This window comes from Hyla sarda, chromosome 9 (genome assembly GCF_029499605.1).
Source record: "Hyla sarda isolate aHylSar1 chromosome 9, aHylSar1.hap1, whole genome shotgun sequence".
Classification (NCBI taxonomy): Eukaryota; Metazoa; Chordata; class Amphibia; order Anura; family Hylidae; genus Hyla; species Hyla sarda.
Genome location: NC_079197.1, coordinates 87,814,446 through 87,838,952, shown reverse-complemented (window position 1 = coordinate 87,838,952; position 24,507 = coordinate 87,814,446). Strand labels below are relative to the sequence as shown.

Here is a 24,507-nt window from a genome sequence, read left to right as displayed (position 1 = left end):
AGCAGCAAATGCTTCACCCAGAAATTCTTCACCCAGAGTCCTTAGGCTGTGTACACAGTGTTTCTATTGCCTCTTTGACATGCATTATTTGCTATGATTGGTTACCTCATTGAGAGAAATGCAAATTCACAATTTAAAACAGAATACATGTTAAGGAATACATGCCTTCGAAGGAAGGGTGCAAACCTCATGAAACAGGACTTTTGATGGGCATGGTACTCCAGTGGGTCACAATCTAGCTTTATTTTTTCCAACATTAACTCTTGAAATTAAAGATTAAAGGGGTACTCTTGTGGAAAACAATTGTTTCATATCAACTGGGTTCCAGAACATTAAACCGATTTGTAAGTTAATTCTATTAAAAAATCTTAATCCTTCTAGGACTTATCAGCTGCGGTATGCTCCAGAGAAAGTTGAGTTCTTCTTTTCTGTGTGACCACAGTGCTCTCTGCTGACACCTCTGTCCATGTCAGGAACTGCTCAGTGTACAAGCAAACCTCTCCTGCTTCGGACAGTTTCTGACATTGACAGAGGTGTCAGCAGAGAGCACTGTGGTCAGACAGAAAAGAACTCAACTTCCTCTGTAGTATACAGCAGCTGATAAGTACTGGAAGCGTTAACATTTTTTTAATATAAATAATTTACAAATCTGTTTAACTTTCTGGAGCCAATTGATTTGAATTTTTTTTTTCCACAGCAGTACCCCTTTTAAATAGTTACTCCGGTTGAAAACTTTTTTTTTTATAATCAACTGGTGCCAGAAAGTTAAAAAGATTTGTAAATTACTTCTATAATTTTTTTTTATCCTTCCAGTACTTATTAGCTGCTGAATACTACAGAGGAAATTCTTTTCTTTTTGGAACACTGTTCCCTGCTGCTCTCTGACACCTCTGTCCATTTTAGGGACTGTCCAGAGCAGCATATGTTTGTAATGGAGATTTTCTCCTAACTCTGGACAGTTCTTAATATGGACAGAAGTGTCAGCAGAGAGCTCTGTGTTCCAAAAAGAAAGGAATTTCCTCTGTAGTATTCAACAGCTAATAAGTACTGGTAGGATTAAGATTTTTTATTAGAAGTAATTTACAAATCGGTTTAACTTTCTAGCATCAGTTGATAAAAAATAAAATAAAAAAAACTTCCCTCTCGGGCCATTTTTAATTTTTGCACTTTTGTTTTTCCTCCTCACCTTCTAGAAATCATATTGCTGCCATTTCATCTGAAGAAGGAGCTCCTATGCTCTGAAACGTGTCATGTTTAGCTAAATAAACTACTTTAAAGATACTTTACTTCATCTGTTTGGTGGACTTCCCCAGAAACCCAGTAATATGTTCTCCTATTCCTGAGTTCTTCTAAAAATCATAACACTTTCAATTTTCCACCTACGTACCCATATGAGGGCTTGTTTTTTGCGCCAATTTTACTTTGTAATACCATTAATAATTTCACCAAAAAATCTATGGCGAAACCAGAAAAATATATTTCTGGGGCAAAATTGAAAACCCCCCGCCATTTAGTAAATTTTGGGGGCTTCCAATTCTACGCAGTGCACTTTTCAGTACAAATGACACCTTATCTTTATTCTGTAGGTCCATACGGTTACAAGGATACCCAATTTATATAGGTTTGATTTTATTTTACTACTTAAAAATACACCAAAATGAGTATGTTTAACATTGTCCACTTCTGACCAGTATAACTTTTTATTTTTCCGTATATAGGGATGTATGAGGGTTAATTTTTTGTACCATCATCTAAAGTTTTTATCATGACCTTTTTTTTTTGATGGTACCTTTTGATCGCGTTTTATTCATTTTTTACTAGTATATGAAGTGACCAAATATACGCAATTCTGGACTATGGAATTTCTTTTACTCTTGCATCTTTGACCGTGCAGTTTAATTAACATTATATTTTAATAGTTCAGACATTTACGCACACAGCAATACCACACATGTTTAGTTTTTTTTTTGACATTTTTTTTTATTTGAAAAATGGGAAAAGGGGTTGATGTAAACTTTTCTTAGGGAAGGGGTTGTAACATGCTATCTTTAGATGGCATACACTGATCAATGCTTCTCCTTAGCAGAGCATTGATCAGCGTTATCCGTGCTCCATTGCTTCAGCCTGGCAAAGCTGACTGAAAGCCTGGAGCACCAATCAGACGGCAGGGAGGAAGCTAAGATACCTCCCCCGTCCTCTCAGCTGATGCATATAAAAAAGTAAAAGATAAGAAACAGGCAGAATTAGTAATAACTAAAAAGCAGAGGATTGAGAATAACGGGGAAGAAACAGATCAGAAGTTTAGATACAACTTTATTACTAATTATAATAGTGGAGCTTCATGTATTAAAAAGATTTTACAAAAAAATTGGTCAATCATCCGTAATGACCCATCCAAAAAGAGGTTGTTCCTGAGCAACCAGGAATTACCTTTAGGCGTCCACAGAATTTACAGAACTTCAGCAGATTGAGGAATATAGGAGATGAATCCCCAGATAAGGTCGGATCTTGCTGCAGCCCATGTAGAAAAAGTCGGTGTCGATGATGTGAGTTAATTAAGGGAGACATTAGGAATTTTATAGCTACACATACTGGTAAGGAGTTTGAGGTAAAGGGTAATTTAAACGGGGTTATCAACATTATATATATATATATATATATATATATATATATATATATATATATATATATATTGGCTCCAGAAAGTTAAACAGATTTGTAAATTACTTCTATTAAAAAAAATATTAATCCTTTCAGTACTTATGAACTTCTGAAGTTGAGTTGTTCTTTTCTGTCCAAGTGCTCTCTGATGACACCTGTCTAAGGAACTGTCCAAAGTAGAAGCAAATCCCCATAGCAAACCTCTTCTACTCTGTGCAGTTCCCGAGACAAGCAGAGATGTCAGCAGAGAGCACTGTTGCCAGACAGAAAAGAACAACTCAACTTCAGCATCTGATAATTATTGGAAGGATTAAGATTTTTTAATAGAATTAATTTACAAATTGGTTTAACTTTCTGGAACCAGTTGATATATCAATAAAAATAAATTTTTTTTTTTTTTTCCTGGAATACCCCTTTAACCCCTTCATGACCCAGCCAATTTTCACCTTCAGGACCTGGGCATTTTTTGAAAATCTGACCACTGTCACTTTAAGCATTAATAACTCTGGAATGCTTTTAGTTATCATTCTGATTCAGAGATTGTTTTTTCGTGACATATTCTACTTTATGTTATTGGTAAAATTTCACTGATATTTGCATCCTTTCTTGGTAAAAAATCTAAAAATTTCATGAAACTTTTGAAAATTTTGCATTTTTCTAACTTTGAAAGCCTCTGCTTGTAAGGAAAATGGATATTCCCAATAAATTACATATTGATTCACATATACAATATGTCTACTTTATGTTTGCATCAAAAAATTGACAAGTTTTTACTTTTGGAAGACACCTGAGGGCTTCAAAGTTCCGCAGCAATTTTCCAATTTTTCTCAAGATTTTCAAAATCGTACTTTTTCAGGGCCCAGTTCAGGTTGGAAGTGGATTTTAAGGGTCTTCATATTAGAAATACCCCATAAATGACCCCATTATAAAAACTGCACCCCCCCCCCCCCCAATGTATTCAAAATGACATTCAGTAAGTGTTTTAACCCTTTAGGTGTTTCACAGGAATAGCAGCAAAGTGAAGGAGAAAATTCTAAATCTTCATTTTTTACACTCGCATGTTCTTGTAGACCCAATTTTTGAATTTTTACAAGGGGTAAAAGGAGAGAAATCACCCTAAAATTTGTAACCCAATTTCTCTCGAGTAAGGAAATACCTCATATGTGTATGTCAAGTGTTCGGCGGGCGCAGTAGAGGGCTCAGAAGGGAAGGAGCGACAATGGGATTTTGGAGAGTGAGTTTTTCTGAAAGGGTTTTTGGGGGGCATGTCCCATTTAAGAAGCCCCTATGGTGCCAGAACAGTGGACCCCCCCACATGTGACCCCATTTTGGAAACTACACCCCTCATGGAATTTAATAAGGGGTGTAGTGAGCATTTACACCCCACTGGCGTTTGACAGATATTTGAAACAGTGGACTGTGCAAATGAAAAATTTTATTTTTCATTTTCACAGACCACTGTTCCAAAAATCTGTCATACGCCAGTGGGGTGTAAATTCTCACTGCACCCCTTATTACATTCCGTGAGGGGTGTAGTTTCCAAAATAGGGTCACATATGGATATTTATTGTTTTGCGTTTGTCAGAACTGCTGTAATAATCAGCCACCCCTGTGCAAATCACCTCAAATGTACATGGTGCACTCTCCCTTCTGGGCCTTGTTGTGCGCCCCCAGAGCACTTTGCGCCCACATATGGGGTATCTCCGTACTCGGGAGAAATTGCATTACAAATTTAGAGGGTCTTTTTTCCCCTTTTACCTCTTGTGAAAATGAAAAGTATAGGGCAACACCAGCATGTCAGTGTAAAAAATGTATTTTTTTACACTAACATGCTGGTGAAGACCCCAACTTCACCTTTTCATAAGGGGTTAAAGAAAAAGCCCCCCAAAATTTTTAAGGCAATTTCTCCCGAGTACAGCGATACCCCATATGTGTCCCAAAACTGTTGCCCTGAAATACGACAGGGCTCCAAAGTGAGAGAGAGCCATGTGCATTTGAGGCCTAAATTAGGGATTTGCATAGGGGTGGACATTGGGAATCATTGGCATAGAATACCCCTAACAGGGTGCCTCCAGCTGTTGCAAAACTCCCAGCATGCCTGGACAGTCAATAGCTGTCCGGCAATACTGGGAGTTGTTATTTTGCAACAGCTGGAGGCTCCGTTTGGAAACAGTAGCGTACCAGACGTTTTTCATTTTTTTTGGGGAGGGGGGCTGTGTAGGGGTATGTGTATATGTAGTGTTTTTTACTTTTTATTTTAGGTTAGTGTAGTGTAGTGTTTTTAGGGTACAGTCACATGGGCAAAGGTTCACAGCAAGTTTGCCGCTGGAAGTTTGAGCTGCAGCGCAAAATATGCGCCATCTCAAACTTGCAACACTCACTGTAAACCTCCGCCCATGTGAGTGCACTCTGTACATTCACAATGGGGGGAGGGGGCAAACATCCAGCTGTTGCAAACTCCGAGCATGGCCTTTGGCTGTCCGTGCATGCTGGGAGTTGTAGTTTTGCAACAGCTGGAGGCACACTGGTTTGGAAACACTAAGTTAAGTAATAAACTTTCAAGTGTTTTGCAACCAAACTTAGTGTTTCCAAACCAGTGTGCCTCCAGCTGTTGCAAAACTACAACTCACAGCATGCATGGTCTGTCAGTGCATGTTGGAAGTTATAGTTTTGCAACAATTGCAACAGCTGGAGGCACTGAGGTAGGAAATGGACAATGTTTCCCAACTAGTGTGCCTCCAGTTGTTGCAAAACTACAACTCCCAGCATGCCCAGACTGCCCAGGCATGCTGGAAGTTGTAGTTCGGCAATATCTGAAGGATCAGATGTTGCCAAACTACAACATCCAGCATGCTTGGGCAGTCTGGGCATGCTGGGAGTTGTAGTTTTGCAACATCTGGAGGTCCACAGTTTGGAAACCACTGTATAATGGTCTCCAATCTGTGCTCTTCCAGATGTTAGAGAACTACAACTCCCAGCATGCCTGGACAGACTGAGCATGCTGAGATTTGTAGTTTTGCAACATCTGGAAGAGCACAGATTGGAGACCATTATACAGTGGTCTCCAAACTGTGGGCCTCCAGATGTTGCAAAACTGCAACTCCCAGCATGCCCAGAAAGCCAAAGGCTGTCTGGGCATGCTGAGAGTTGCAGTTTTGAAACTCCCAGAGGCAGAAGTGAGATCGCTTTACGGCGATCTCACTGCTGCCAATGAAGATGCCGCACTGCTGCCGGAAACTCACCTCCGGGACGCACCGCCGCCGGGACCGCCTGGAGGACGTCGCTCGCGCCGGGACCGCTCGGGACACCGCATGGACGGGTAAGTGACGCCGGGGGATGGGTCAGGGACACTTAGCAGAACGGTGTGTGTCCCGATCCCCGTGATCGGGACTTACACACCGCGCTGCTAAGTATTCTGATAGCAAAACGCTGCTATCAGCTAATCAGATTTGACCAGCTGATAGCAGCGATCGCTGGGGGGTGGGGGATGAAACCCCCCGTGGTCGCATGGTAAGATGGCTGGCTATCAGCGATAGCCAACATCTTACCGGGCGCTGCGGGATGCCGCGAGTAGCGGCAAAAATGTTCATGACGTACCTGTATGTCATGGGTCGGGAACACCTTGCCACTCATGACGTACAGGTATGTCATAGGTCGGGAAGGGGTTAAACTGTGATAGTACCTTTGCTGTCTATTTATTATCGTGCTGCTGTAATGTGCCATATGTCGGACAGACCATACAGATTGTCCGTACTAGGATGAACATAGGTTATCGGCTATCGGCCTGAAAATTCACAGGTTATCGGCTCAAAAAAATCAATATCGGTTGATCCCTAGTAATAATCATATGTATACTATTTTTCTTATATTTAACTGTATTGGTATATGTTGTTTGCATGGTTTTATTGTGTTGTTGCATTGTTATTTTGTACAGTGGTCCCTCAACATATGATATTAATTGGTTCCAGGAGAACCATCATATGTTGAAACCATCATATGTCGAGTACATATGTCTATGTAAAAATGGTAATTGGTTCTGGGGCCTCGGAACCATTCTATGTTGAATACATATCTCTATGGGAAACTGCTAATTGGTTCTGGGATGACCATTGTATGTGGAGTGTATGGGGAGTGTTTAACAAACCAGGGTGCCTCCAGCTGTTACACAACTACAACTCCCAGCATGCATGTACAGCCATTGACTGTCTGGGCATGCTGGGAGTTATAGTTTTGCAACAGCTGGAGGCACACTGATAGGGAAACATTGATGTATGGGGTGTATTGTGTGTATATGTATTGTATGTGATGTGTGACATTGCATACAGTACTGTACAGTTCTTTAAATACCTTCGGGGGGGGGGACAGAATGTCCTCCATTACGATCCTGCCGACTACAGCTGTATAGGAAAGGAAGGGGAGGGCAGCCAGCAGCTCATTGGGTGCCTGCAGCAAGATGCTGCAGGCTATTGGCTATAGCGGAACTTGGGGGGGGGGGGGGCTTACATGGAGCTCACAGTGGAAGCCTGCGTTAGTTAGTAGGACAGCATGTGAGTAACAGGAGGCAGAACGGGGCACATGGGGCACATTAAACAACTGTCAGTTGCTGAAGTCGTCAGCACTGTCAGATAGTTGTTTGTACGATGGCCCCGACACACAGCAGCATCATATGTCGATGCTGCCTTCAACATACGATGGGCTCTGAGAGGCCATCATATGTTGAAATGATCAAATGTCGGGGCCATCATAAGTCGGGGGGTCACTGTATTTGAATGTAAAGGATTAAAATCCTCCAGTATAAGACTGGGAGAGTTTTCCCTACCTGACATGCCTGAAGAAGCTGCGCATGTGCATTGAAAAGTGTTGTATGGTTGTCCAGTAAAGTTTTATCCATTACCTGGCGTCTCCCGTGACTGATGTCCTGCAGAGCGCTGCTGAAATTCCTGTTCTTTGCCGAAGTTGTTTGTTTTCCTATCTTGCAATCCATGGGATTTTAGATATTCCACAATCCTATCCTTTAGTAGGGTTTCCATTAATTTCCCCCTATTGATGTCAGACTAACTGGCCTATAGTTGCTTGATTCCTCCCTACTACCTTTCTTGTGAATGGGCACGACATTTGCTAATTTCCAATCTTCCGGGACGACTCCTGTTACAAGTGATTGGTTAAATAAATCTGTTATCGGTTTTGCTAGCTCGCCACTAAGCGTTTTTAATAATTTTGGGTGTATCCCATCAGGCCCCTGTGACTTGTCTTAACTTTAGACAGCTAATGTAGAACCTCTTCCTCTGTACAGACATTTTTTCACAGACTGCGCTAGTTTTTCTTCTGCCTGCGTTGTAGAAGCTTGCCTGGCCTCTTTCTGCCTAATCTTGTAGATTCCCTTATCTTTATTGCTATAATATATATATATATATATATATATATATATATATATATATATATATATATATATATATATATATATATATATATATATATATATATATATATATATATATATATATATATATATATATATATATATATATATATATATATATATATATATATATATATATATATATATATATATATATATATTTTTTTTTTTTTATTTATTAAATGTTAGCTTTTTGTTTATGATTTTGGCCATTTCTGCCGAGTACCACAGTGGTCTCTTCCTTTTTCTGCTTTTACTAACAAGTCTAATGGAATTTTTGGTTGCCTTCAATAATGTATCTTTTAAGTAGTCCCATTTCTTCTGGACTCCATCTAAACTTTCCAGTCGGATAGGGACTCATTTATGACTAATACAAGTCGGTTTTTCTAAAATCTAAAACTTTTATTTTTGTGTCATGTGACTCCTTCACTGTTCTTATATTAAACCACACTGACTTTTCTCTATCAGCTCCATTGGGGGACACAGACATACCAAAGCCGTCCTTTGGGTGGGTAAGGAATCAGTCAGGTAAACGGCTGGACCACGCCGCCTGCAACGCCTTACAGCCCAGAGAAGCATCAGCTGATGCAAAAGTATGAATCTGGTAGAACCTTGTGAAAGAGAGCAAAGTCAGCCACGTGGCCGCTTTACAGAGCTGCAAGGCCGAAGCCACGAAGTGAAAGGCCCAGGAAGCCCCGAAAAACGGGCGGAATGAGCTAAAACCCCGACGGGGGAATCTTGCCCTTGCAGCAGTAAGCAGACAGGAACCACCAAAAAATGGTAGCCGTAGAAGGTCGTCCTGTAAGAAGACCTTCCGGAGAAAAAAAAAAAAGAGTCACAATGCCGAAGTGACTGAGATATAAGTCCGAACAGCCTTCTCCACAACCAGTTTGTGGAGCAAACTCCCTGGGATGAGAAGGGGCCGGACAAAAAGACGGCAGGACAATGGCCTCATTGAGATGAAAAAGTCTAAACCATCTCAGGTAAAAAGGACAGACCTGGATGGAAAACAAGTTGTCCTGGTAAACAACGAGGAAGGAAGAACGGCAGTAGAAAACTGGCAGCAGTAACGCCCACCTAACAGAGGTAAGAGTAATAAGGAACGCCACCTTCCAGGGAAGGAGGTGAAGAGGAATGTCCCTGAGAGGTTCAAAAGGAGCGCCTTGCAGCTAACACCAAGTGTAAGTCCAAAGGGGGAGAAGGGGACAGAAGGATGGGCAGTGTGTGCCACTCCCTGAAGCATGTCTGGACATGAGAATTGAATGCCAGAGGACTTTGAAAAGGAATGAAAAGAGCCGAACTTTGACCCTAAAAGGGAGCTGAGAGCCAACCCCGACTGGAAAGGGAAAAAGGGGTCGGGGAAGGAAAACCACGACCAGAGAAAAAAGGCTGAGATTCACACCAATGAAAAGAAGACCGCCAGGTATGGTGGTAAATCTTCGCAGAGGAAGGCTTGCGAGCCCTCAGCATGGTGCGATCCACTTGGGAAGAGAAACTGCGGTCTCAACCTCCACGTCATCAAAAGCCGAGACGGTAAATTGGAGGTCTGGGCGAGAGGGAAGGCACAGCGGTAAGTCGTTAGGAGCTTGACCGCAACGGCGTACCATGCCCGCCGGAGCCAGTCTGGGCCACGATAATGGCGGGAATGCCCTCTGCTGTGAGTTTCCTCAGGACTCTGGAATGAGAGGAAGAAGGGGAGGAAACAGATAAGGTAGGGCAAAGCCCGACCAAGAGAGAGGAACGCTGCAGTTGTGGCAGGATGAGTAGAGGTCCACGCCTGGAGTGCCCTAGAGGTTGCAGGTCACTGGGACCCTTCGCCTTGGACGGCTGAGGACCAGCTGAGACAGACCACCTACTAGTTGAATATGTCTGGAATGAAGATCGCTGAGATGGTCGGAAACTTAAGTTCCGCCAAGTAGGGAATTTCACGAAGCAAGCAAGCAAGCAAAGATAGAATTGCCCTAGTCCCAGCATGTTGATGGGGAGAAGGGCTTCTGGGGGACCAAGATCCTGACTGGCCGGTCCCTGAAAACACCTCCCCAGTCCAACAGACCGGCAGGAAGGAGCGCCCCTGAAAAGCAGGGAGAAACGAAGCCACCATAGAAGGGACCGACAAGATTGTCGAGAGAGAACGATCGTGCAGTCGAGAGACAAAGGGGACCTGTCCCACCGGAAGAGAATCACCAGTTGAAGAGGTCTGATGAAACTGGGCGAATGGCACGGCCTCCATGGCCGCCAGCAACCAACCCAGGACAGTATGCAAAAGCGAATGGAAACTGGAGTAGGATGCCGAAGTTATCTGACTCCTGACAGAGTCAGCCGAATGTCCGGCAGAGTCGAAAGCGGGCAGAGGCCGCGTCGAACTGGAGCCCCAGGAGAGAGGTTGAACTTGTCACGATTAACCATCCAACCAGGGAAAACAAGGGTTGGAGGTTGAGAATAAGACTCCCCAGAGTCTGGGCCCTGGTTGGAGCTCTGATCAGGAGGTTATCCAAGAAAGGAATCACTGAAACAACTGTTGTCCGTAACAGGGCTATCACAGGCGTCAGGTCCTTGGTAAGGACCCGGAGTAGTGGTCAGACCGAAAGGGAGAGCCACAATATAAAATGGCCGTCCGGAACTGCAAAGCGGAAGTTCCGCTGATAACCGGGAAATATTGGAATGTGGAGGCAGGCATCCTTGATGTCCAAAGGAAGAAAAACTCCCCTTGAACCATGGACTCCAGCACCGAACGGAGAGACTCCATTTGGAATGGGAAGCAGAAGATGCTGGTGGAGATGCTCGAGAACCAAGATTGGGCGAACAACAACAGCAGTCTTGGGGACCACAAAGAGGTTGGAATAAAAAAAAAAAAAAAAAAAAAAAAATCGAAAACGTTCCCCTGAAGGAACAGGGAAAATTACTCCCTGGCTGAAAGGGAACTGGAACATGCCCCGAAATGCCTCCACTAGAGTGGAGGACCGGGTGGTCCAGGAAAGAAAAAAGCAGTCCCATGGAAGGGAGGCAAATCCGGCCCTGTATCCGTTGGCTACAACATCCCTGACCCAGGAAACCTGAAAGTGCATGTCCAGGCATCCCGAAAGAGTAAGACGGCCAACCACCCGAGAAAAGTCGGCGGGTGGGGGGCGACCCCTCAGGCCGAGTAGGCCTACGAGTGCCTGCTGAGGCCGCAAAACGTCCGGAATGGTTAGTCGACCTCCGGGATGGATGGGTCAGGAAGTAGGGAGCCCTCTTCCCGTGAAGGCGTCTGGCTGGACCTTTGTTGGTACCAAAGGTCCGCAGGACCGGAAAGAGGAGGACTTCCGATGGAAAGTGGTTCTGCGAGCCTTATCCAGAGGTATAAGGAACTCTTTCCGCCCGTCGCCTCACTTCTTGAAGGCTGTGTTCGCATTCCAGGCTATAAGCCACATGGAGCGAAGGAGGGCTACCAGGTAGCTTGTGGCAAAGGCAGCACAGAAAGTCTTGAGAGCTGAAAGTCTTGGGTGCCGGTCGGGCACGAAGAAAAGAGACTTCTGGAGACACGTCCGAAGTTCCTGGGTTCCTTATCTGGAAGGTGTCTCTTATGGCCGAAACCAATGAGTACACCACATCAGGCATATCCGTGCAGCCCTGAGTCGGAGGCCGAATCAGAAACCTCCTCCACAAGTTCTCCAGGTGAATGAGAACGAGGTGAGGCAGCCCCGGAAGAGGTCGGGCACGATGAAAGGCAACTTCTGGAGCCACGTCCGAAGTTCCTGGGTCCTCTAGATGAAAGGTGTCTCTTATGGCCGAAACCAATGAGTTCACCGTGTCGGCAGAATCCGATCGGTCCTCTGAGTCGGATGCCGATTCGGAAACCTCATCCACAAGCTCTCCAGGTGAATGGGAACGCGTGGAGGCGGCCCTAGATGAGGAAGAGACTGACCCGGTACGCGGCTCTGGAGAGCGGGAGCGTCCTCTGGAAGAGGGACGCTTGTGATAAGTTGAGGTAGCGGGGTGAGACCTATGATGGGAACGCCCGTATCTGTCCGTAGACCCCGGGGATGATTCAGAAGAAACACCCCTATTACGCTTGCGAGAAGCGTAGGGAGAAGGGGAGCGAGTGTCCCCGGAGGGCCGACGGAGGGAGGACCTCTCCAAGGCAGTCACCACAGAACGGGAGACCTCGTGTCAAACCCCCTGCACACGCACAGCGCTGATTGGAGAGGATTCGCTCCTTCCTGAAAGGCTTCGGAGGCTCAGGGTGGGCAGAGCTAACCCAGATAATGATGGTGCCCGCTCCCGGCCCAAAGCGCACCTTGTGAACGCATATGCGCATCGGGGGAACGGAGCTGGTGAACGCTGTCGGCAGAACACTGCCGAAAACCAAAAGTAAAAACTTCTATGCGGCTGGGCTGAAGGAGCGCCTGCCCGCCGAACAGATACACCGCGGCTGCAGAGGACAGCTGCCTCATACATACTGTGCACCAAACACACACATGCCTGCAATATATAAATGCCACTGCTCAAACCCCAATAAAAAGTTTCCCCCATAGAGTAAAAAGGGAGGGAAGAACCCCTCCTGGCCAGTCCCATAAACCCTTATAGAAAAAAGGGTGTCTCCAGCTGTTGAGGGTCCAGTACCTAAGAAAAAAGGGGGGGGGGAATATACTCACCTTAGTCAGAAGAACTTACCTAATGAAGTCTTCCTGATGAAGCCTTCAGCCAGCTTTTAGTCACCTGCATCATGCCGGGCTTGAAAAGCGAGACGAGCAGGGCAAAGTGAGGGACCCGGACCCGTGAGGTACAACCCCAGGCGCTGGCCGTTGGCGAGAGAGGGTTGACAGTACATCCACGATGTCTGTGCCCCCTCAATCGCAAATGGGGAAACAGTGAACGCTATGTTCCTGAGTCCCCACCTGAAAACAGGAAAATAAAAGGAAATAAGAAACTAAACGTCCCTAATCTAGAAAAAATAAAAAAGTTAGACCAGGTCTGTGGAAAACCCCAGACCAGTGTCCATCGCCTGCAGACACTAAGCTTAAACGGATTACCTCAGGCTCTACAGGCGGGTATATCCTGCTGGGAGGAGCAGACTTTTTGGTTTCCATAGGTGTCAAGTCTCCTAGCAACAACAGCATATACCCAAGGTCTGTGTCCCCCAATAGAGCCGATAGAGGAAATATTTTTTTGGTTGCGCCGTACATTTTATGGTAAAATAAGTGATGTCATTACAAAGTAAAATTGGTGACGCATAAAACAAGCCCTCATATGGGTCTGTGGATGAAAACATAAAAAGTTATGATTTTTAGGAGAGGGGGAAAAAAACTAAAATGCTAAAATAAAATTGACCTGGTCCTTAACCCCTTAAGGACCAGGCCCATTTTGGCCTTAAGAGCCATAACTCTTACTTACCTATATTAGGGGTTGTTTTTTTGCGCTACCAATTTTATTAATAATTACATCACTTATTTTACCATAAAATGTATCGTGCAACCAAAAATGTTTTATTTGTTGCAGGAAATTACGAAGGAAACTGCAATTTTGCCAATTTTGGAAATCAGTTTTACGTAGTGCACTTTATGGTAAAAAGTGCAGTTCTCTTTGTACCGACTGATCCCGTTGCCTTGAATGGGGTCTGATTGTGATGTCTGTCATTACCAGTGGATCGCCGGCTGCTGATAACAGTCAGGACAGACAGCCAAGAGAGCGCAGCTCCTGCACTCGCTGCACAGATCCGACATGGCACAGGGCATAAATGTACGGCTAAGTACAAGGCAGCCAGGGTGTACATTTATGTCATTAGCTGAGCAGGGTACTTCGAGACAAGATAGGGAACAGAAAAGCTCTGAAAGGGACTGCACTAGCAGAGTATTTAAGGCAAGTGAAATGTTTTGTTTTAAATGTCTTAGGCCACCCTAAGCACTTCTAACACAACCCCCTTTAAGAGCAACAACATTTTCAAATATGGAAGCTATTATCAGGGGGATGTTAGTTATAATATAACCCTCTTGAAGAAGGATGTGATTATTGCATTAGAGGAAGGGATCAAAAGGCCAGACAGTCTTTGTTTGATAAGAGCTTGCTAAGATATGGAAGTTGAGCCATGGTTGGTTGTTATAGGGAAAAAACTGTCTTGGTTTTTAGGAAGGTTGATAATTCTGAGCCAGTGTCCAACAGGCGCTTTAGGTCCATATTGTAGCTAGCAAGGGCAAGATAGGAAGAGGTAAACAAAAACCAAACAGGGGAGCGGGGAAGAGCAGAAAGGTGCAAATCACATTCATACAGAAAATAAAAATTTACATTTTATTAACATATCTGTTTGGCATTGTCTGAAAAATAGTTAACAGTTTATAACACAAAAAAACAAGTCTATCAAATTCAAACTATATCCCTATTGTGTTGATCCAGAGAAATGCACAATGAGGTTGATGCCAACTGCCCCAAATGTGGCAGTTAGGATTTATTCTGATGGGGCAAATCAGAATAAATCCCTGAATTAACATTCTATCTCCATAAATCTAGTATCCATAATATTTTAACCCTCCAAAAAAAAAAAGCTTTCAGGCCCCTTTGAACTTTTACTGAGTTCACCATGACCACTTCCTCTGGCAGAGAGTTCCATAGTAAAGAACAACAGTCTGTGCCAATGTAGAAACCCTATTTCCTCTAGGTGTAGAGCAGTCGTCCCAGACTTTGGCCCTTCAGAAGCTGCTAAACTATCACTCCCAACATGCCCATATGTCCACCAATGCTGTATGCTGTAGTTTTGCAACATCTGGAGGTCCACAGTTAGGAGACCACTGGTGTAAAGGCCTTCCTCGTTATAGACACAATCCTGGGTACAAATAAACACGGGAGAGATCTCTGTACTGTCCCCTGATATACATAGTTGTTAGGCCACCCCTAAGCAGTCTTTTCTCAACTAAATAACCCTAATTGTTATATTCTTTCTGGATACTGGTGTTCTCCCATTCCTTTTATTACTCTGCTTGCAGTCTTTGGAATCTTGTTTAGCACAAATTTATATTTTTTCTTGTACACTGGAGCCCAGTACTGTACACAGTATTCTGACTAGTGAGTTGTGAAGTGGTATTTTTTTTGTTCTCGTGGGCATCTATGCCCCTTTTAATGCACCCCATGATTTTATTTGTCTTAGCAGAAGCTGCCCAATACTGGTTGCTACAGTTACATTTATGGTCAACTAAGGCCCCAAAGTCCTTTTACAAGTTGGTTGTACCCAGCATGTTCCAATTTAATACATAATCCCAGCCCGGATTTTTCCTCCCCATGTGCATTACTTTACATTTATCAGTGTTGAACCTCATCTGCCACTTCCCAGCCCAAACCTCCAACCTATCCAGATCCATTTGTAACAGTGCAAGTGTGCTGGCAAGAACCAAGTTATGATGAACGCACTCAGAAACCCAGAATTTTAGCAACACAAAACTGCTTAATATTTATTAAATGACACAAAATACCTAGATACAGACTCACTCTTCTTTGAAGGGACACATATTTACATTATTTATCATCAACTTGACCTTGTACCCTTGTCACATTTGTTTTATGAAACATTAAAAAGGTTTCAACCTCTGCCTTAAAAGGATGCGATGAGCTCACATTCCTTTTCATTTGCATTGAGCATTAATAAAGTGAACAGATACAATTTCCGAAATCTACAATTTAGTGAATATGCTCCCCAAACAATAATAAAAAAAAGGAGGCATGTTAACTCCTCATTTGGAAAACAGTAAAATAAAAAGGTAAATTACATTTCTGAATGCTGCTGTACTCTTCAGCAGGTGAGGTGTGCACATTATACTTGAAGCCTTCTCTACAAGTCCGTAAGAGAAGAGCCAGCTGTACAGACATCTGCGGAAAGGTGGTGACATTTTACTGGGGTTCGCTTGTTGCCCATGTCTGGCACATCTGTTCCTAACTTTGCAGCTACAATATGCTTAAAGCTGTGATTGCCTCTAAACGCTTGAAAGAGAAAATCATGTTCTATATACATGTTATACTTAAAAACTTAAAACCTAAATGTTCCAAAAGGAGGTGACAGGATTAGATCTCTGTAAAACAATCTGCATTGTAAAACAAACATTTTTTAGTTGTGACTGATAACTTGATGCACTTTTTGGCACATTTGCGACATCTACACAAAAAATAACTGTATATTTCAGTTTCCCCAAACAGTAACAATGCCTGGTTCTTTAAGAGGAAAATAATGCAGATAGTTATCAGTAAATAAGTTAAAAAGAAGAAAAGCTCCACAGAAAATAAAAAAAATTAACAGCATTTGTAAGAGGAAAGCAGAGAGATTAATGCAAGCTTGGCAATTATTACCAGCAATTGCATTTAATGCACGCTACATTCAAGTACAAATCAAGATACATTATGGAGGAAGAACTCTGAGCTGTCAAGGGTTTTAAAAAAACAATAGCAGAGAAAAGTCATTTATTTTAAAGGGGTACACCAGGGAAATAAACCAGGGTATTCCATGAAGAAATTTTTTTTTTCATATAAACTGGCTCCAGAAAGTTAAACCGATTTGTAAATTACTTCTATTAAAAAAATCTTAACTTCAGCAGCTGATAAGTACTGGTAGGATTAAGTTGTTCTTTTCTGTCTGACAGTGCTCTCTGCTGACACCTCTGTCTCAGGAACGGTCCAGAGTAGCAGCAAATACCCATAGCAAACCTATCCTTCTCTGGTCAGTTCGTGAGACAGAAGTCCGCAGAGAGCACTGTTGTCAGACCGAAAAGGACAACTCAACTTCAGCAGCTGATAAGTACTGGTAGGATTAAGTTCTTTTCTGTCTGACAGTGCTCTCTGCTGACACCTCTGTCTCAGGAACGGTCCAGAGTAGCAGCAAATACCCATAGCAAACCTATCCTTCTCTGGTCAGTTCGTGAGACAGAAGTCCGCAGAGAGCACTGTTGTCAGACCGAAAAGGACAACTCAACTTCAGCAGCTGATAAGTACTGGTAGGATTAAGTTCTTTTCTGTCTGACAGTGCTCTCTGCTGACACCTCTGTCTCAGGAACGGTCCAGAGTAGCAGCAAATACCCATAGCAAACCTATCCTTCTCTGGTCAGTTCGTGAGACAGAAGTCCGCAGAGAGCACTGTTGTCAGACCGAAAAGGACAACTCAACTTCAGCAGCTGATAAGTACTGGTAGGATTAAGATTTTTTAATAGAAGTTATTTACAAATCTGTAACTTACTGGAGCTAGTTGATATGAAAAACATTTTTTTTTTCTCTTCATCGAATACCCCATTCAGAGCATAAGGGATAAGTTTCTAATCATTGTAGGTCTGGCTGAACCAGTGATTTGATGAGTGGGCTGTCACTGGTGGGGGCTGGAACACGCCATGGTCGAGTGAGTAGCCAGCCCCCATACAAGAGATCACAGGAGCCTTAATGTTTGAACCCTGCGATCAGAAACTAATCCCGTATCCTGTGGAGAGGGGATAGTCTTATTTCCCCAGAGTACCCCTTTAAGGGTATGAAAAAAGAAGGCTCCAGTGGACAAGAATCATCTCAAATCATCTTAAAAACAAAGACTTTCCTTGTAGTCAAGTGAAGGTGAGTGCTCACTGAGAATAGCAGATTAGATCCACAGCTTAGAGAATTGCATGCTTTGGGTTTCTAATGTTGCAGAACTTAGTAGGAAGGCAACATTTACAACATCTGACTTCTTGTTCACTTTCCTCTTGTGTCTACAGCTCATATGTAGATTACTGTCTCCATGGTAACAGATAAAACTCTTCAATTTGAGTCAAATTCCTGTATCTGCTTTCTACTGCTTGCTTATATACAGTTAGTAGGTTAAGAAGTACTGCAAGAGCAGACTACACAGGTTGTTTGTAGTCTGTCGCCATAGTTACACAGACATGCATAGGAGCTGTAGATACTAAACATCAAATTAAGTATATATTTGCTTTATTTTAGATGCACTGGAATAATAGAAATGGTTGTGAACATTCAGGTGTGAGCATGTTAAAAGAGATTCCTTACACTGGGTACATAGGAGCTAAAGCTGTGATTTTTCTGCACTTTCAGTTGAACACTATTCCTTCCTCCAGCATGAAAAGATGCATCACATTAAAGCCCAGCAACAAATACTGTAGACTATTCTAATACAGCCATTAGATTTAGGGTTCATTTGCCAATATTTGAAGGAACACTGACAGAGGTTCTAGATGTTTACAAGGTCATTACTGAGTTCTAAGTACCACTCCAACTACTACAAGGTGCTCAGGCAACCGAGAACATCTTAAGAAAACCAAGGATACTGCTCAGGGAATAAAACTCAGGAACTGTTCAGACCTGGCTAGAGAACAAGCTGATAGGTGGAGGCAAATTCAAATAAGAATGTAAATGGCTGCATGTGGAAGTGCTTCTGCAGCACAATAATTAGGAGGAAATCTATCTTCTATCCTGGATTTGTAAAATGAAAATTTAAAAAGAAAAAAAAATTAAAAAATATCTACCCTGTATAAAAAAAAATATTATATATATATATATATATATATATACCTATTTTTTTTCCTAAAGACATACACTTTTAGCAATAAATTCAATTGGAGTCTCTGATAAAAAGGCACAAAATTCACAAACCCCTTAAGTGAATTCACATTGCATACAATCCACGCGCCCAACACCAAACCAGTCAAAGGCCAATTAAAAAGCCAATTGAATTGGGCATGTATTGTAGGAAGCCACTACATAAATGCTGTGACTGATCACTTGGTTGCAGACTTCTCTCCATGAAATCCTGCACAGACAGGAAGTTAGTGTGGGATTTTGTAAAGTCCAGCCAAATTTGTAGGCTGAAGTCATTCTTCACTCAAAACAAAACAAGCCTCCACCGTACAATCACCTAGATCACAACATGTTCAGCCCAAAGAAAATGTACAATGATTCTTCCTATACATCTTAGCTTGGTACACACACATAGGAGAGTTTACAGTACAAGCTAGCACTTAGGCTCACATGAAAAGATGACGTTACAGGAACATGTTTAGGCTTTTGTTTTTGAAGTGGTAAAAAAAAATAAAAAGTCAGATATCCAGGTCAGGCTTTACTCACTGGGGCTTCAGCAAGCCTTTTTTGCACACAACTTTTGCTTGCTTGAATGCAGATTCAATGATCAGATGATACCATGTCGATTTCCCATTTAGCTTTATGAGGAGATGAAAAATGATGGAATATGGCCATGTAATCTTCAGCGTGTCCAGCAGATTACAACCCAGGGAATACCCAGGACACATCATTCTAAAGAACATGCAAAAGAGTTCAACAGCATTCTTATCGAGTGTAATCTTTAAAAAGAGGTTTTTCAAATTGCAAAAAAAATAATAATCTGCTCAAGTCTTCTTTATGCAGGATTCAGTTATCAATGGTTTAACAAGTTAATGGGATCAAGCTATTTTATTATCCGCTAGGGGCCCATCAAGACAAAGGCTGCAACATTTCTTATTATGCAACATAATTGTACTGGTTGGGATTCTCTTTGTCTCTTTCCATGTAGTCCCTGTCTATTAAGGATTCTATTCTTTTCTTGAGATCTGCAGGCTAAAAAAGAATAAAAAAAAACAAACACAAGTTTGATTAGGATAATTAGTTCCTGAAAAGTCTGCATGAGAAAGCATGGCAAACATTTTTATTATATACCTCTTAAAGAGTTACTTTTGCTTAACACTTAAGGATGCAGGGCGCAAATTTACGCCCTACACCCACTCCCATTCTATGATGCGCTCATCATGGAGAGATGGTCCCAGCATTCACTGGGCTGTTCGGGACACTAGTGGTGACATCGCAGCCTCCCGATCAGCTGAGGATGGCAGAAGGGGCCCTTACCTGGCTCCTCACTGTCTGATCGGCACTCCAATGATTCAGTAAGCCATGGCAGCTTGGAGCAATAAAGTGCAGACAACACTGATTAATGCTGGCAATGGCACAGCATTGAACATTGCAAGCAGTCAGAGGATTGCATGGAATAGTCCCCTATGGAAACTAAAAAATTGTGTGGGAATAAAAAATAAATAAAAAAAAAGTGATTTTATGGTAATAAATGCAAATTAACTAGAGATGAGCGAACTTACAGTAAATTCGATTTGTCACGAACTTCTCGGCTCGGCAGTTGATTACTTATCCTGCATAAATTAGTTCAGCTTTCAGGTGCTCCGGTGGGCTGGAAAAGGTGGATACAGTCCTAGGAAAGAGTCTCCTAGGACTGTATCCACCTTTTCCAGCCCACGGGAGCACCTGAAAGCTGAACTAATTTATGCAGGATAAGTCTTCAACTGCCGAGCCGAGAAGTTCGTGACAAATCGAATTTACTGTAAGTTCGCTCATCTCTAAAATTAACCCCTTCCCTAACAAAAGTTTTAATCATCCCCACCCCTTTTTCTAGTCTTTAAATAAAATTATGTAAGCAAAAACACACATAATCGGGGAACTAATCATATATGACCTGCGGGCGCTGCTCCCCCCCGTCCTCCTGTGAGCCGCCGGTGCTTTAAATGAGTGAAGTGTGTGCTGCGATCCTCATGCTGCTTCCTGGGGATGGGAACGTCACAGTGCCGTCAGCGTATCACCGGCCGCAGCGATGTCCTGTATCGGCCAGTGAAAGGCTGAGGGCACTGTCATGCAAGGAGCCGGACGGCTCCTTACATGACAGTGCGCCCAGTCTATCATGTCATGTAAGGAGCCGGCCGGCTCCTTACATGACAGTGCGCTCAGCCTTTCACCGCCCGAGGTGGGACATCGCTGCGGCCGGTGATATGTAGACGGCTCTGTGACGTTCCCATCACTCTGCAGCCCGGGCACAGGAACATGTAAAAAATTAATCAGTACAGATGTCCTTTAATCATTTCCAGCACACCGACACACAACTCATTTATTTAAAGCGCCAGCGGCTCACAGGAGGAACGGGGGGGGGGGGGTTGGGGTTTGGGGGAGAAGGGCCTGCGGGTCACATATGATTAGTTCCCCAGCGTGTATGGGGGAAATACTGTAGAACCGCCATAACTTACAAAAATACAGTGATATGCATTTTTGGTCACACTGCCCAGCACTAATGGACCTACGAATAAAGATAGTGTGGCATTTTTACAGAAAAGTGCACTTCGTAGAAACAGGAGCCCTCTAAATTTACAAAATGGTGTTTTATTTTTGTTCTTACATTTTGTGGTGAAATGATTGATGACCTTTTTATGCTTCATATAAAAATCTATGTGGAGGGTGGAGCCGCTGACAGTCACATGATTGACTTTGAACATAATTTCCCAGCAGTCAGTGCACATGCTCATTCCTGTGCTGCATAGTGTCAGTTATCCATCAGGAGAACCTTCATAACAAAGTTATCTCTTCTCTCCTTACACACCATACAGTGTTATTATAGTGAGTAATATTCTCCCCCCTCCCCTCCTGCCAAGTGAATTATGTGTTACAGCCTGCAACAGCCAGTTATAGCAGTAAATATTATATAAGGTATATTTACCTCATCCTGGCCAAAGGATGAGGTAAATATACCTAGCACTACAGCTTCTTATTAAGGAATTCTCAGCTGTCAGTCCCAGAAATCGCCAAATTATGCTATATCAAATGAAAAAACTTCACCTCTGCACTGAAGCAGCACTGGCACCTCCAATAAAGCCTATTACACTGAAATTATTACCACTCTTAAGACTCGAAGACAAAGCGCAGAGATGTGGACAGTGTGTAAACTTACCTTCACTGGGAATTTAAGCTGGTTGTACACCTCTGACACCAAAAGATTGTGGCTAAGTGTTTTCCTCATCTTCATGATTCGAACAATGGCTGCATCAATTTGGTACTGCCGGTCCTGAAAGACTCGCTCTGTAGTGCTGGCTTGTTCCTCCACCTTTTAAGATCAAATATAAAGCCTTAGCTAGACAGTCACCAAATACAGAAAATGTAACAATTTACAGCACAATATACCATACTGTAACATTTTATCAGGACGAAAACACAATATAGACTGACCAGAAAGTTGTAGGGCAGATCCAATATAGATATAAATGCTCTGTAACATAACTAGCTTATAACAAATAGGTTGTAGCACACCTCAAGTAACTCATGTTCCAAAGAGGATCCTAATTTATTGCATGTGAGGAAAGGGCTATTTCTAATGTTATGGGCAAAAAAACAGTAAATTATATAAGCTTAATTATTTTCATACACATGCTATATTTTTTAAATTATTTTTTTGTGCCACTTGTGTCAGACTACTCTTTAGGGATGTGATGTATTTCTAAAGAGTGTTATCCTGCCTTCTCTTGCCCTCCTTACTGTAAACCAATTTGCTGCCATCACCTCTGACTCAACAGGGAGGTGGATACTACTTATAAATACAACTGACTCCTAAACATGAGTCCACTGTATTTCTTTGGGAATGTGTCCTTTCTTCTATGTGCTGAAATCCATTCCCATGTTCTTTTAATCTAAACAAATGGGAGAACGGATCTTCCAACCTTCTATGTGGCCACAAGAGTTATAAGAACAGCAAAAGTACCGTTTCTTTCATCTGAATCTGATTAATCCTTATCCTGAAAAGCTGATGCTTGAAGTCATCATTGAATGTGAACTTGTCTCCATCATCTACATCTTTACTCCTTGGATTCTTGGTAAGAACTCTGGCTCGCCCACAGGCCAATGACTGAAGGGTTCTTCTTAATTCACTATCCTCTGACAGATGGGGGAATGAAAAAATATATATATGTATGTTAAACATCTAAAGCATACAAAATTATTGTATCTAGTTTAAGAAAAAAAAAAAAAAAAAAGGGCCAAGAAACAGTAACATCCATTCACCACTCACCTATACCAGTGGCCTGCCTTATGTCTTCAAAACTAAACTCCTCACCCTCATTAAACATGAGCAGAACCAGTGTTTGGAAAAGCGAAACTTGTAATTCTTTTCTACCCTAAAAGGAAAAAGAATAAATAAAATAAAAATGTTACCAAATCGGTTTCCAATTTATTTATTTTTTTAAACCTGCACGGTAAAAAGGTGATTATGGGGCTCTCAATGCAGTTATTTAGTCTTTGAGAACCCCCCCCCCCCCCCTTCATGATGCACAGATTTTTCTTATTCTCCACATTTCAGGGGTGGAACCAGAGCTAAAGTGTTTTTTCATTAGCACAATAACTTCCTTCACCTTATTTGTCTGGCCAATCATGGCACAGCAATTACTTCTTGCCATGACACAGTGTTCGTGAAAGAACAATGGACTGAAGAGGCAGGCTGGCACAGTCCTGTGGGTCGATTTACAAAGTACAATAGACAGAATGTATAGGGATCCACTGGCTTTGCAGGGTGCTAAGTAAGCAGAAGCAAAAGAAACCGCAGCACGGGAAGGAAAGGGTTAAACTAAGCACAGAATAGCTGCTGCTGGTGAAATGAGAAGGATGCCTTGATTCGTTGTGGTTCAGAGAGAATATAGAGCCTCTGGTGGATGGGGACAAGCTCACATCTTGCAGGGGCACAGGTCAGGCTCACTCGCTCTTCACCCTTCTTGAACACAGCACGTAGCTAAGCCCACCCCCATTTCCGGTTTTCTGTATTGCAGTTTTTGCTTTAGAGCTATGTTAGGGAATCTCTATTGCAGAATATGTTTAATTAGCAGGATCTGAGCAGACAAAAAATGCTGCAAGCAGACACTCTTGTCTCTTCAGATCCTGCTAAATAAACCGACACCAGACTGTCCCAGTTAAAGTCAATGCCCCTTATTTACTAAGAGTGTTGTGTAGGTTTCTTTGTGGGTTTTAATTCCCTACAATTTATTTTCCACGGTATTTACTAAGGTTTCCCTACATTTTCCACTTTCCCTACACTTTGCTTTTTTTACACATGCTCTGATCTGTAGGGTTTTCCTCAGTTCAAATCCACCACATTTTATGTGGAAACCTTAGTAAATATTTAGGATTTTTGTGAAAATGTCGGAAACACACCCCTTTCCAGGTTTTCCTGGCAAAATGGAGAGTTAGTTGGGGTTTTTCCAATTCTGGTGCAAATTCTAGCGCAGACAAAAATTTCTGGTGTAACACAACAGAATCTGGCACACAACCCGACAAAACATGTTGGGTTTGCAATAGTAAATGAGGGCCGATGTGTGTTGTGCAGACATATTTTTCCTAACAGGCACGGAAAAGAGAAACCTAATGGCCAAGAAGTAACTTTTGGGAAATGAAGTGATTTACTAGGGGGCATCCTCTTCGTTTAGAGGAAAGACTGTTTCTACACCAGCACAGACGGGGGTGCTTTACTGTAAGAGCAGTGAGACTGTGGACTGTGGAACTCTTCCAGGGAAGGTGGTCATGGTGAACTTTGTAAAAGCGTTCAAAAGGGGTCTGAATTAGATATCTATAGCCGCTGTGATGTAGGCCGAGGCAGCAAGGCTTTGGCCTAGTAAACGTACTTGAAAGTTGCGGAG

General features: G+C 42.6%; 1 protein-coding gene across 2 annotated transcripts in view; it reads right to left on the bottom strand.

The window, feature by feature from the left end:
* Positions 1 to 15,471: 15,471 nt before the first annotated feature.
* Positions 15,472 to 24,507, bottom strand: part of LOC130291357 (cullin-4B-like) — an 85,952-nt gene continuing 76,916 nt past the window's right edge. For both annotated transcript variants that reach the window (XM_056540032.1, XM_056540033.1), the window contains exons 18-21: positions 22,893 to 22,998; positions 22,587 to 22,759; positions 21,783 to 21,935; positions 15,472 to 19,621 (exon numbers count right to left, since the gene is read on the bottom strand). In XM_056540032.1, the coding sequence (XP_056396007.1) occupies positions 19,526 to 19,621; positions 21,783 to 21,935; positions 22,587 to 22,759; positions 22,893 to 22,998 (528 nt within the window). In that variant the 3' untranslated portion in view covers positions 15,472 to 19,525. The remainder of the gene's footprint in view (positions 19,622 to 21,782; positions 21,936 to 22,586; positions 22,760 to 22,892; positions 22,999 to 24,507) is intronic.